The 12,610-nt window shown below is 42.7% G+C and overlaps 1 protein-coding gene across 4 annotated transcripts in view; it reads right to left on the reverse strand.

Moving 5' to 3' along the window:
* Positions 1–1,971: 1,971 nt before the first annotated feature.
* The window catches only part of atg13 (ATG13 autophagy related 13 homolog (S. cerevisiae)), a 61,060-nt gene continuing 50,421 nt past the window's right edge, over positions 1,972–12,610 (reverse strand). For all 4 annotated transcript variants that reach the window (XM_034174074.1, XM_034174065.1, XM_034174057.1 and 1 more), the window contains 2 exons: positions 2,968–3,096; positions 1,972–2,877 (listed from right to left, as the gene is read on the reverse strand). In XM_034174074.1, the coding sequence (XP_034029965.1) occupies positions 2,800–2,877; positions 2,968–3,096 (207 nt within the window). In that variant the 3' untranslated portion in view covers positions 1,972–2,799. The remainder of the gene's footprint in view (positions 2,878–2,967; positions 3,097–12,610) is intronic.

Consider the following 12,610-nt stretch of genomic DNA (forward strand, 5'->3'; position numbering starts at 1 on the left):
CCTCGTGCGCATGCGTGAGTTTTTCCACGCCTGTCGGTGCCGTCATTCGCCTGTGAGCACGCCTTGTGGAAGGAGTGGTCCCGCCCCGTCGTCGGATTTTCATTGTCTGGAAATGGCGGAATGATTTGGGTTTTTTTTCCATCAGAATTTTTTCAGAAGCTGTTAGAGACTGGCACCTGGAAACCATTCGAAAAATTTATCTGGCTTTCGGTGAAAATTTTACGGGTTTCACAGAGAATAAGGACTATTACTACAGCTTTAAGGACGGCCCACAATGGCGCTCGGTGCGCTGCGCTCCGAGCCGCGACGACAGGCACGAACCACCGGATTATTTCTAAACGGATGGCTGTGTGGAGCTGGGACCGTTGTGTGCACTTTCTCTGGTTATCACAAGAGCTGGACATCAACCATTTTCCGGCAGATTACTTTTAACGAGATTTTGTCGTGGAAAGCCGCGCGGAGGCTTTGTGCGTCACGACCGATTCGCTGTTCGAGCGAGACAAAGGAACACCTCCGTTTCGGCGTGTTAGAGGACAAGTTGCGACATGCCTATCTTGGCTTTCAATGCTTACCAGTCGAGTGAGTTATAAGAGAAATTGTGGAGAGCTGGGCATGTCTGAACTTGTCCTCTGACACGCCGAAACGGAGGTGTTCCTTTGTCTCGCTCGAACAGCGAATCGGTCGTGATGCACAAAGCCTCCGCGCGGCTTTCAATGACAAAATCTCTTGTTAAAAGTGAAATCTGCCGGAAAATGGTTGATGTCCAGCTCTTGTGATAACCAGAGAAAGTGCACACGACGGTCCCAGCTCCACACAGCCATCCGTTTAGAAATAATCTGGTGGTTCGTGCCTGTCGTCGCGGCTCGGAGTGAGGCGCGCCGAGCGCCATTGTGGCCCGTCCTTAAAGCTGTAGTAATAGTCCTTATTCTCTGTGCAGCCCGTAAAATTTTCACCGAAAGCCAGATAAATTTTTCGAATGGTTTCCACGTGCCAATCTCTAACAGCTTCTGAAAAAATTCTGATGGAAAAAACCCCAAATCATTCCGCCATTTCCAGACAATTTCCACAAGGCGTGCTCACAGGCGAATGACGTCACCGACAGGCGTGGAAAAACTCACGTATGCGCACGAGGGTTCAAGCTTGTCTGACGTGAAAACATATGAATCAAATCCATATAGTTTAAAAAAATAAAAATAAAAAGGTACGATATTTTATGGACAGACCTCGTAAAACCAGATTAGTGTGTGAGCAGAGGTATTTACAGTAATGGCTACTGTCTGTACAGGTCGGAAAGAAAAAGAAATGGGCACGATCAGCAGGGCTTCACATAGAACTGATTTTTCCTTCTTTGTTCAAATGTCTACTGGAGCATGTCCACAAATGCACCAAACTCGTCAATGTTTTTCTCATAGACAGCCAACGTCTCCGGTAGCGTGTCCTGCAGACAGACAGAACGTTACACACTACAAATGTCACATCTGTGTGAAGGTTTGTGTTTTTTTTTTTTAACTCCGTGTGCAGCCTTTTACCAGGTCACCGGCCATCGACTGTGAGCTGCTCCTCCACGTCGAAAGGAGCCAGCTGAGGTGGCTCGGGCATCTTATCCGGATGCCCCCTGGACGCCTCGCTGGAGAGGTGTTCCGGGCACGTCCCATCGGGAGGAGGCCCTGGGGAAGACCCAGGACACACTGGAGGGACTATGTCTCTTGGCTGGCTTGGGAACGCTTCGGGAGGTCTGGGCGGCTTTGCTTGAGCTGCTGCCCCCGCGACCCAACTCCGGATAAAGAGGAAGAAAATGGATGGATGGATAGATAGTTGGCCTTATATAAAGCTAGCTAGCTAATTATATTTAGGTTTACTGCATATACAGCTATGTGACTGAACCTGCTTTGTGGAATAACTCTGAAGTTTATCGTGTCACGACATGAGCTCCCCACCTTCCCGACATCGAGCATTCATGGATCCAACTTGCTTCAGAGCAGCCATGCTTTATTAGGATATTTAACACAGTTACACTAATGGACACATTCTGGAAAATGTTCCTTCTATGAATAAATGAACTGGCTTTCAACACCAATTTCCCAATTTTATTCAATTTACTGAGACTCTTCTAGCCACCATTTTATTTTTTTAAGCCATCCAGTGGAGCCACTGGACTTGATGTGTGTGGTTGCTCATCTGCAACATTTCTGTCTTTACATGTGTGACAAATTTTTGTTGTGCTTTGTGTATTTAATGGTAATATGGACAAAGCAGATGGTCACTTCACTGACCGTAGTTTGCTTGCTGTTTCTTCCTGTAATCCAAAAGAACCTGAGGGATGTTCCTCACCACTGTGGCCAATATGCTGCTCGGGGGTGGGTAAGGTTCGACCATAATCATGTGAAGCGTCTGGGGACGACCTATATTGCGATGTGGTGCTGTGTAAATAAACTGAATTACAAGAGTGTCAAGTAAAACCTCCAATCAGACACTGAAACATAATGCTGACTTCTGCCTCAAAATGCACGTGCGAATTTCCACTCTTGCGTTTGCATGTATTTCCATCCAAAACTCACATATGCGCACGAGGGTTCAAGCTTGTCTGACGTGAAAACATATGAATCAAATCCATATAGTTTAAAAAATAAAAATAAAAAGGTACGATATTTTATGGACAGACCTCGTAAAACTAGATTAGTGTGTAAGCAGAGGTATTTACAGTAATGGCTACTGTCTGTACAGGTCGGAAAGAAAGAGAAATGGGCACGATCAGCAGGGCTTCACATAGAACTGATTTTTCCTTCTTTGTTCAAATGTCTACTGGAGCATGTCCACAAATGCATCAAACTCGTCAATGTTTTTCTCATAGACAGCCAACTTCTCCGGTAGCGAGTCCTGCAGACAGACAGAATGTTACACACTACAAATGTCACATCTGTGTGAAGGTTTGTGGGGGGTTTTTTAACTCCGTGTGCAGCCTTTTACCAGGTCATCGGCCATCGACTGTGAGCTGATGTGCAGGGAGAGGCTGGCTAGCTGAGGAGGGTTCTGGAACTCTCTGTAGAAGGTTCCTAGATCCATTGGTAACAAGTCATCTTTAGAGAATGCTGGTCTCTGCAAAGAGTTTAACAAATTATAAAAGAACACTCATTCAGCACAAGGAAACAAAGGAGAAAGTTTTTTGATGGCTAGCCTGATCCACAACAGTTCCAGTTCCAGAAATACCATGAACAGTGGTGCCCAAATGTTTGTGAACCCTTAAGCAACTACATGTCTGAATGTTGGAATGTAGGGCTGAACAGTATGGCCTAAAATTCATGCTGCAGCATAATCTGAAGGACAGACAGTAACACACACACACACACACAAAAACATAAAAGCAACACTTTTGTTTTTACACCCATTTGTCATGAGCTGAACTCAAAGATCCCAAACATTTTCTATATACACAAAAAACCCTATTTCTCTCAAATATTGTTCACAAATCTGTCTGTGTTAGTGAGCATGTCGCCTATGTCAAGATAATCCATCCCACCTCACAGGGTGTGGCATATGAAAATGCTGATTAGACAGCATGATTATTGCACAGGTGTGCCTTAAGGTGCCCTGACACGAGCATGTACGAGGTCTGTCCGTAAAGTATAGGTCCTTTTTATTTTTTCAAAAACTATATGGATTTCATTCATATGTTTTTACGTCAGACATGCTTGAACCCTCGTGCGCATGCGTGAGTTTTTCCACGCCTGTCGGTGACGTCATTCGCCTGTGAGCACTCCTTGTGGGAGGAGTCGTCCAGCCCCTCGTCGGAATTCCTTTGTCTGAGAAGTTGCTGAGAGACTGGCGCTTTGTTTGATCAAAATTTTTTCTAAACCTGTGAGACACATCGAAGTGGACATGGTTCGAAAAATTAAGCTGGTCTTCAGTGAAAATTTTAACAGCTGATGAGAGATTTTGAGGTGATTCTGTCGCTTTAAGGACTTTTCACGGTGCGAGACGTCACACAGCGCTCTCAGGCAGCGTCATCAGCCTGTTTCAAGCTTAAAACCTCCACATTTCAGGCTCTGTTGATCCAGGACGTCGTGAGAGAACAGAGAAGTTTCAGAAGAAGTCGGTTTCAGCATTTTATCCGGATATTCCACTGTTAAAGGAGATTTTTTTAATGAAAGACGTGCAGACGGATTGCAGCGTCGGCTCGCAGCCGCCGCGACGCTCCGCCACAGGAAAAACACCTCTGTTGGAAGCCTTGAGGACAAGTTGGAACATCTCCAGCTGATAAACAATTTCTCATATACTCACTCCACTGAAAGCCATCAAAAGCCAACTGGATTTTAACAAATGGTTATCAACACGGAGGTGTTTTTCCTGTGCCGCCGCGCCGCGTTGGCTGCGTCCCGACGCGCGGACCCGTCCGCACGTCTTTCATTAAAAAAATCTCCTTTAACAGTGGAATATCCGGATAAAATGCTGAAACCGACTTCTTCTGAAACGTCTCTGTTCTCTCACGACGTCATGGATCAATAGAGCCTGAAATGTGGAGGTTTTAAGCTTGAAACAGGCTGATGGTGCCTGAGAGCGCAGCGCGACATCTCGCACCGTGAAAAGTCCTTAAAGCGACAGAATCACCTCAAAATCTCTCATCAGCTGTTAAAATTTTCACTGAAAATCAGCTTAATTTTTCGAACCATGTCCACTTCGATGTGTCTCACAGGTTTAGAAAACATTTTGATCAAACAAAGCGCCAGTCTCTCAGCAACGTCTCAGACAAAGGAATTCCGACGAGGGGCTGGATGACTCCTCCCACAAGGAGTGCTCACAGGCGAATGACGTCACCGACAGGCGTGGGAAAACTCACGCATGCGCACGAGGGTTCAAGCATGTCTGACGTAAAAACATATGAATGAAATCCATATAGTTTTTGAAAAAAATAAAAAGGACCTATACTTTACGGACAGCCCTCGTATTTGATTCACGCAACAGCACGACCTGTGTCGTGACGATCCCACCTGCTGTGTTCACAGCTGCTACGCACGCTGCGCTGGACGCTGCGTATATAATTATTTTGTGGTGGATTAATCAGTTTTTTCTGCAAATTGGCTGTTGAAAACAGCTCTGATCGCTTCCTGAATCACAGAGGAGGCTGCAGCCAGAGCCGTTCACATGCGCGCACCTAAAAAGCTGCAGAAAGCATTTTGAGCATCTAAAATGGTAATTATTTGTCTTGTTTACATTGTCATGGCTTGATAAAACAGTTGTGGGGAAAACAGGGGAGGTGATGGTCTAGTGGTTAAGGTGTTGGGCTTGAGTCCAGAAGATCATGGGTTCAAATCCCCGCCTGACTGGAAAATCGCTAAGGGCCCTTGGGCAAGGCCTTTAATCCCCTATTGCTCCCGGTGTGTAGTGAGCGCCTTGTATGGCAACACCCTGACATCGGGGTGAATGTGAGGCATAATTGTAAAGTGCTTTGAGCATCTGATTCAGATGGAAAAGCGCTATATAAATACAGTCCATTTCTGTTTTTCCTTCTTGTGTGCAGCTGTTAAAGTATTTATTTTTATGTTTATAACAGATTTAACTTCTTGTTATAATCCTTCAGACGAGCTGCGCTCTGATGCGATCCGCTGACATCACCACTCGCTCTGTTCACTTCTTCTTTACTCCATTTGATGAGCTGCACGTCGTGCTGGAGATTAGATTGCGCCACAGTGCACGACATTTGTGGGTGAAAGATTTTTTGAACATTTCAAAATTCTCTGTGCACAATAGCACGCACTGGCGCCCCTCTGGCATCCTGTCTGCACCCGTTAAAGACGAGTTTACTCTCCAGCATGACACATCACGACACAGGTCGTGCTGTTGAGTGAATCAAAAACATGCTCGTGTCAGGGCACCTTTAGGCTGGACACAATAAAAGGCCACTTTGGAGTTTTATCACACAGCACAATGCCACAGTTGTCACAAATTTTGAGGGAGCGTGCAGCTGGCATGCTGACTGCAGGAACATCCACCAGATCTGTTGCCCGTGAATTGAATGTTCATTTCTCTACCATAAGCCGTCTCGAAAGGTGTTTCAGAGAATTTGGCAGTTCATTCAACCGGCTTCACTACCGCAGCCCACGTGTAACCACACCAGCACGACTTTCACATCCAGCATGTTCACCTCCAAGATCGTCTGAGACCAGCCACCCTGAGCTGCTTACAACAATCAGTTTGCAGAACCAAAGAATTTCTGCACAAACTGTCAGAAACCGTCCCAGGGAAGCTCATCTGCATGCTCGTCATTCTCATTTCAGTAAATAAATAAACAAACAAACTCGATATACAAGCAGATAGCTGAACAGCGAATATGAATTTGGCTCCAAGAATGCACCTCGAGTCACGTGACCGTTTTTTTTTCGGCTCGTCATGTCGCTACTCTCTGCATAAACTATAAAGGGATTCTACCCGTGTGCCTCTCTCCTTTCCACTTCTTACTGCTTCTGTGCACTTCCTCAGCAAGCTGCAGGGAGCACCGATTTGTCATTTCCCCACACAATGATATGACACAACAGAAAACTGCTTTTTTTTTTTTTTTTTTTAACTGCTTGTGCTGCCCCCATGTGTCATGAAAAAATGCAGGTTCACCCATACCAAAAACTGCGCCTGCTCAGAGGTCTACAGACAAGTCCTTTGACTTCATGCTTGATTTCATCCATTTTGGAATAATGCTGTAACACAACATGGAAAAAAGTGAAGTGCTGTGAATACTTTTGGGATGCACGCACACACATATACAGCAACATATTCTTCAGTATATAACTTTCAATATAACTAATAATCAAGTCAATTCAGTGTACAGTGGGGTAAATAAGTATTTGATCCACTGTCGATTTTGTGATCGAATCCAAACACACGCACGCACACAGAGGCCACTTGGCTATTAATATGCAGATGGAAATAACATCCCCTGATTCAAGTCTTTTGCTGTTCCTTCCATTCGGCCATAGTTAGCATCAATAATATTCTCCAATTTAGGTAAAATCTGAATCCCCAAATAAGTCAATTATTCCATTACATTAAATTGGGTCACTTCAGTAGGTGGGTTCCTTCTTTCCCTTTCATTGAGTATGAATATAGAAGACTTATTGTTCTTGTCTTCACGGTGCATCTACAAAGTATTCACAGCACTTCACTTTTTCCACATTTTGTTAGGTTACAGCCTTATTCCAAAATGGAGCAAATTTATTTTTTCCCTCGAAATTCTACTCACAACACCCCATAATGACAACATGAAAATTTTTTTTTTTTTTAGAAAGTTTTGCAAATTTATGAAAAATCAAGAACTAAGAAATCACATGTACAAGCCCAATTCCAATGAAGTTGGGACGTTGTGTGAAATGTAAATAAAAACAGAATACAATTTGCAAATCCTCTTCAACCTATATTCAACTGAATACACCACAAAGACAAGATATTTAATGTTCAAACTGATAAACTTTATTGTTTTTGTGCAAGTATTTGCTCATTTTGAAATGGATGCCTGCAACACGTTTCAAAAAAGCTGGGACAGGGGCAACAATGCTCAAAGAACACATGTTTGGAACATTCCACAGGTGAACAGGTTAACTGGAAACAGGTGAGTGTCATGACTGGGTATAAAACAAGCATCCCCAAAAGGCTCAGCCATTTACAAGCAAAGATGGGGTGACGATCACCACTTTGTGAACAACTACGTGAAAAAAATAGTCCAACAGTTTAAGAACAATGTTTCTCAATGTTCAATAGGAAGGAATTTAGGGATTCCATCATCTACAGTCCATAATATAATCAGAAGATTCAGACTATCTGGAGAACTTTCCACATGTAAGCGGCAAGGCCGAAAACCAACACTGAATGCTCATGATCTTCGATCCCTCAGGCGGCACTGCATTAAAAACCAACATTGTGTCAAGGATCTCACCACGTGGGCTCAGGAACACTGCAGAAAATCATTGTCAGCTAACATAGTTCGTCGCTACATCTACAACTGCAAGTTAAAACTCGACCATGCAAAGTGAAAGCCATACATCAACAACATCCAGAAATGCTGCCGCCTTCTCTCAGCCTGAGCTCATTTGAAATGGACAGACGCAAAGTGTAAAAGTGTGCTGTGGTCTGATGAGTCCACATTTCAAATTGTTTTTGGAAATCCTGGAGGTCATGTCCTCCAGGCAAAAGAGGAAAAAGACCATCCAGATTGTTACCAGCGCAAAGTTCAAAATCCAGCATCTGTGATGGTATGGGGTGTGTTAGTGCCCATGGCATGGGCAACTTACACATCTGTGATGGCACCATCAATGCTGAAAGGTACATCCAGGTTTAGGAGCAACACATGCTGCCATCCAAGCAAAGTATTTTTCAGGGACGTCCCTGCTTATTTCAGCAAGACAATGCCAAGCCATATTCTGCATGTGTTACAACAGCGTTGCTTCATAGTAAAAGAGTGCAGGTACTAGACTGGCCTGCCTGCAGTCCAGACCTGTCGCCCATTGAAAATGTGTGGTGCATTATGAAGCACAAAATACGACAACGGAGACCCCGGACTGTTGAACAACTGAAGTCGTACATCAAAGAAGAATGGGAAAGAATTCCACCTACAAAGCTTCAACAATTAGTGTCTTCAGTTCCCAAACGCTTACTGAGTGTTGTTAGAAGGAAAGGTGATGTAACACAGTGGTAAACATACCACTGTCCCAGCTTTTTTGAAATGTGTTGCAGGCATGCAATATCAAAATGAGCAAATATTTGCACAAAAACAATAAAGTTTATCAGTTTGAACATTAAATATCTTGTCTTTGTGGTGTATTCAACTGAATATAGGTTGAAGAGGATTTGCGAATCATTGTATTCTGTTTTTATTTACATTTTACACGACGTCCTAACTTCATTGGAATTGTACATAAGTATTCACACCTTTTGCTCAATACTTTAGGCTGGACACAATAAAAGGCCACTTTGGAGTTTTAACACACAGCACAATGCCACAGTTGTCACAAATTTTGAGGGAGCATGCAGCTGGCATGCTGACTGCAGGAACATCCACCAGATCTGTTGCCCGTGAATTGAATGTTCATTTCTCTTCCATATTGCACCTTGCAATTACAGCCTTGTTTTCTTGACTATGATGCCACAAGCTTGGCTCACCTATCTTTGGACAATTTTGCCAATTCCTCTTTACAGCACCTCTCAAGCTCCATCAGGTTGGATGGAGAGCATCTGTGCGCTGCCATTTTCAGGTTTCTCCAGAGATGTTAGATCAGATTCAGGTCTGGACTCTGGCTGGGCCACTCAAGGACATTCACAGAGTTGTCCTGAAGCCATTCTTTTGATATCTTGGCTGTGTGCTTAGGGTCACTGTCCTGCTGATGAGGTCAAGAGTGCTCTGAACGGGTTTTCATCCATAATGTCTCTGTACATTTTGATATGTGAGACACAAATAAAGAAAAATGCTGAAAATGGCGGAGGAAGGCCTGGTGGGCAAAGCCCCCAGAAGGTAAAGGGTTTTAGCCATGCTAATGCTCCCCAGAACCATTTTCTGTACTCAATTTGCAAGAATAGATAGAGAGGATGGAGGCAGCTGTTTGTCCAACTCTTTACAAGTTGGACAAAATCTATCTTCACATACCAGCAACTTCTGTGCCATGTGAGAGGGCCTTCTCTAAAACTGGAGAGGTAGGAACAAAGAGGAACAGACTCAAGCCTAACCGCTGAATTTATTTTTATTTTTTTTAAATAAAAACCTTCGAAGTCCCCAAATCCCCTTCATTTTGTACAACTATGGTCATAGGTCATAGCAGTCAATAATTGCACAATTAATATCTCTATGACATACAGCATTTTATGGTGGCACAATCACATTAATAACAGTGCTTTACCGCTTAATGACACCTTGACCTGAATGTGTGTGCAACAGCTGTTTTAATGTGCAGCTCAGCTGTTAATTGTAGCTTTGTACATGACGTGAAATGTCACAGACATAAACAGATCTGATAGATGTGAATACATCTGTGACTGCACAGATCCAATCACATCTATCAGATCTGACAGATATGATTGGATCTGTACAGTCACAGATGTGATCAGATCTGATACATTGTCACAGACTGTCACGTGAAATGTCAAAGATCACACACAGATGTGATCAGCTGACATGAGGGTTAAAACGGCTGCTGCACTGTTTTAATGGCTGCTGCAGTCGTTATAACCCGCGTGCCAGCTGTTTTATTGTCTTTGTACATGGAATGTCTCCGTGACACTGTTTTTCACAGGCAACATGATGACACACACAAAAAAAAAAATCTAAAAATTTTTGGCAAGGGCCAAAGGGTTCTCCCCCAGAAAAAATTGAGATCTCAGATGCATTCTGGTGCATTTTCAAGTCTATTTACCCACCATAAAAATCTAAAAAAAAAAAAAAAAAAAAAAAAATGTTTTTGTGGTGTCAGGTCAATTTTTCCACCCAGTCTTTTCACACAACTTGTATTGTGCTACTGGCCTTTAAACCAAAAAATGGTAAATGAACTGCATTTATATAGCGCTTTTCCATCTGCATCAGACGCTCAAAGAGCTTTACAATAATGCCTCACATTCACCCCAATGTCAGGGTGCTGCCATACAAGGCGCTCACTACACACCGGGAGCAATAGGGGATTAAGGACCTTGCTCAAGGGCTCTTAGTGATTTTCCAGTCGGGCGGGGATTTGAACTGAGGGTCCTCTGGTCTCAAGCTCAACCCCTTAACCACTAGACCATCAACTCCCCCAAACATACCTTGTGGTTCAGAAAAGTACACAGTAAACGAAATGACAATTCAAAGAACTCAAAAATAATAATTCTCAGTATCATTTCAAATAGAACAACAGGAGTATTTATCACATATTAATGCATCAACTTGTTCAACCTTCACTCACTTCTGAGTTTTCCTAGTTTTGGCAGGAGCTTTGGAGGTATTGATCATCTGTTTTCAAATTCTTGGCCACCTTAAAATCCTTACAAATGTGTTTTTACTTAAACATTTAATTTCTGATTACTGTACATTTTGAAGTTAAACTTTTCTTACATGAGTAAACATTTTAGACAAATACAATAGCATGAAAAGTAATGTGTACATGTAGTAATGGTAGATTCATTCATTCATTCGGCAAATGTATGTTTCTGATGTGGGACAAGAAATATATTTCTTAAAATATAAAGAAATATGAAACAGCACTGTGCTATTTTCTTTGACTGGACAGAAATCAAAAGAGATCAAAAGAATAGCTTCAGGACAACTCTGTGAATGTCGTTGAGTGGCCCAGCCAGAGCCCAGGCCTGAATCTGATTGAACATCTCTGGAGAGATCTGAAAATGGTTAAAAATGGTTAAAAAACTTTAAATAAAAAAATCTAAGTTATTTAAAGTTCAGACTTTTCTTGTAGTTACGGCAGTAACAATAAAAACTGTGTAGCTTTATTTGGTAAAAATAAAAATAGGTAAAACACTCAGCTTGACAGTGATTGATGCAGCTAAAAGCTAATTTAGCTGATAAACTTCAGCAGAGCACTAACTTCACATATTATTTTCATTAACTCACCTCAGACAAATTTTTGTCCGTTGTTCAAACTCATTAATCTTGTGGTTTTGACTCGCAGACTGAGAGTTAAACTCTCGTCTGAATGCTCACGGCGTTAGCAGCATTTTTAGCAGCTGAAGGCTTCACCAGTTAGCTCCACCTAATGTATGATTACTGCAGGAAAACTGCAGTTCATAACTTCTAATGTTCACAACAAAGTAAATCATTAGGAAAATAACAGCCCTGTCCCCCAAAATAAGACTTTATACTCTTAAGACCAAAACAAATGAACCTATAGGCGTTTGTTTTGATTTTAACAGGCTGCGTTTATGACTAATGGTCACAGGTGCACTAAACCTTCTCAGGGCTGCTGCTTTTACCGTGACTGCATCAAAATGAACAGTTATTACTTAAATAATAACACCACATCACACTTACGTAAACTTTGGAATTAATGTTTGCCTCAGTTCTTAACGTTAGCAGCTACATTTCATTGAAGCACACGCTGGGGCACTTCTAATACAGGCCCGGATCCAGACCGGTTTGGACCGATGCAGTTGCATCGGTCAATTTTTTTTACACATCGTTCGTCATCGGTTAAAAAAAAAAAACAAAACAAAAAAAAAACTTGAATAATCCCGAATAGTGCCGAACGTGTCCCCGCGGTGAACACAGATTTTCGGTGGTTTTCATGTCAGCCTATAGTCCGTAAATTATACAGATTTTTCCGAGTTTCAGAGTCATACGGACGTACAAATAAAGTCGGATATTCAGGGTTTGGTCTGCAGCGGCTCTGTAATCAACCTGCAGTGCGGCTCCACTTTGAAGCCGTGAACCATTGAAGCAATGCTTCGATCCACTAGCTCGTTGGTTCTTTGATTTGCTGCTCTTCAGAAATGGCAAGTCCGCTTCTTAACCCCTCTCAAAGCCATTAAAATATCGTGAGTCACTTTTGTGTGGATTAAAGTCACTAACTGGGACTCTTGTCTTGTTGCTGTCAAGAAACGAGAATTGTCCTCCATTCCGTTCACACAGCTCGAAACGCTGCGTGGCTCTTTGCTG

This window comes from Thalassophryne amazonica, chromosome 1, assembly GCF_902500255.1.
Source record: "Thalassophryne amazonica chromosome 1, fThaAma1.1, whole genome shotgun sequence".
NCBI classification, from domain to species: domain Eukaryota; kingdom Metazoa; phylum Chordata; class Actinopteri; order Batrachoidiformes; family Batrachoididae; genus Thalassophryne; species Thalassophryne amazonica.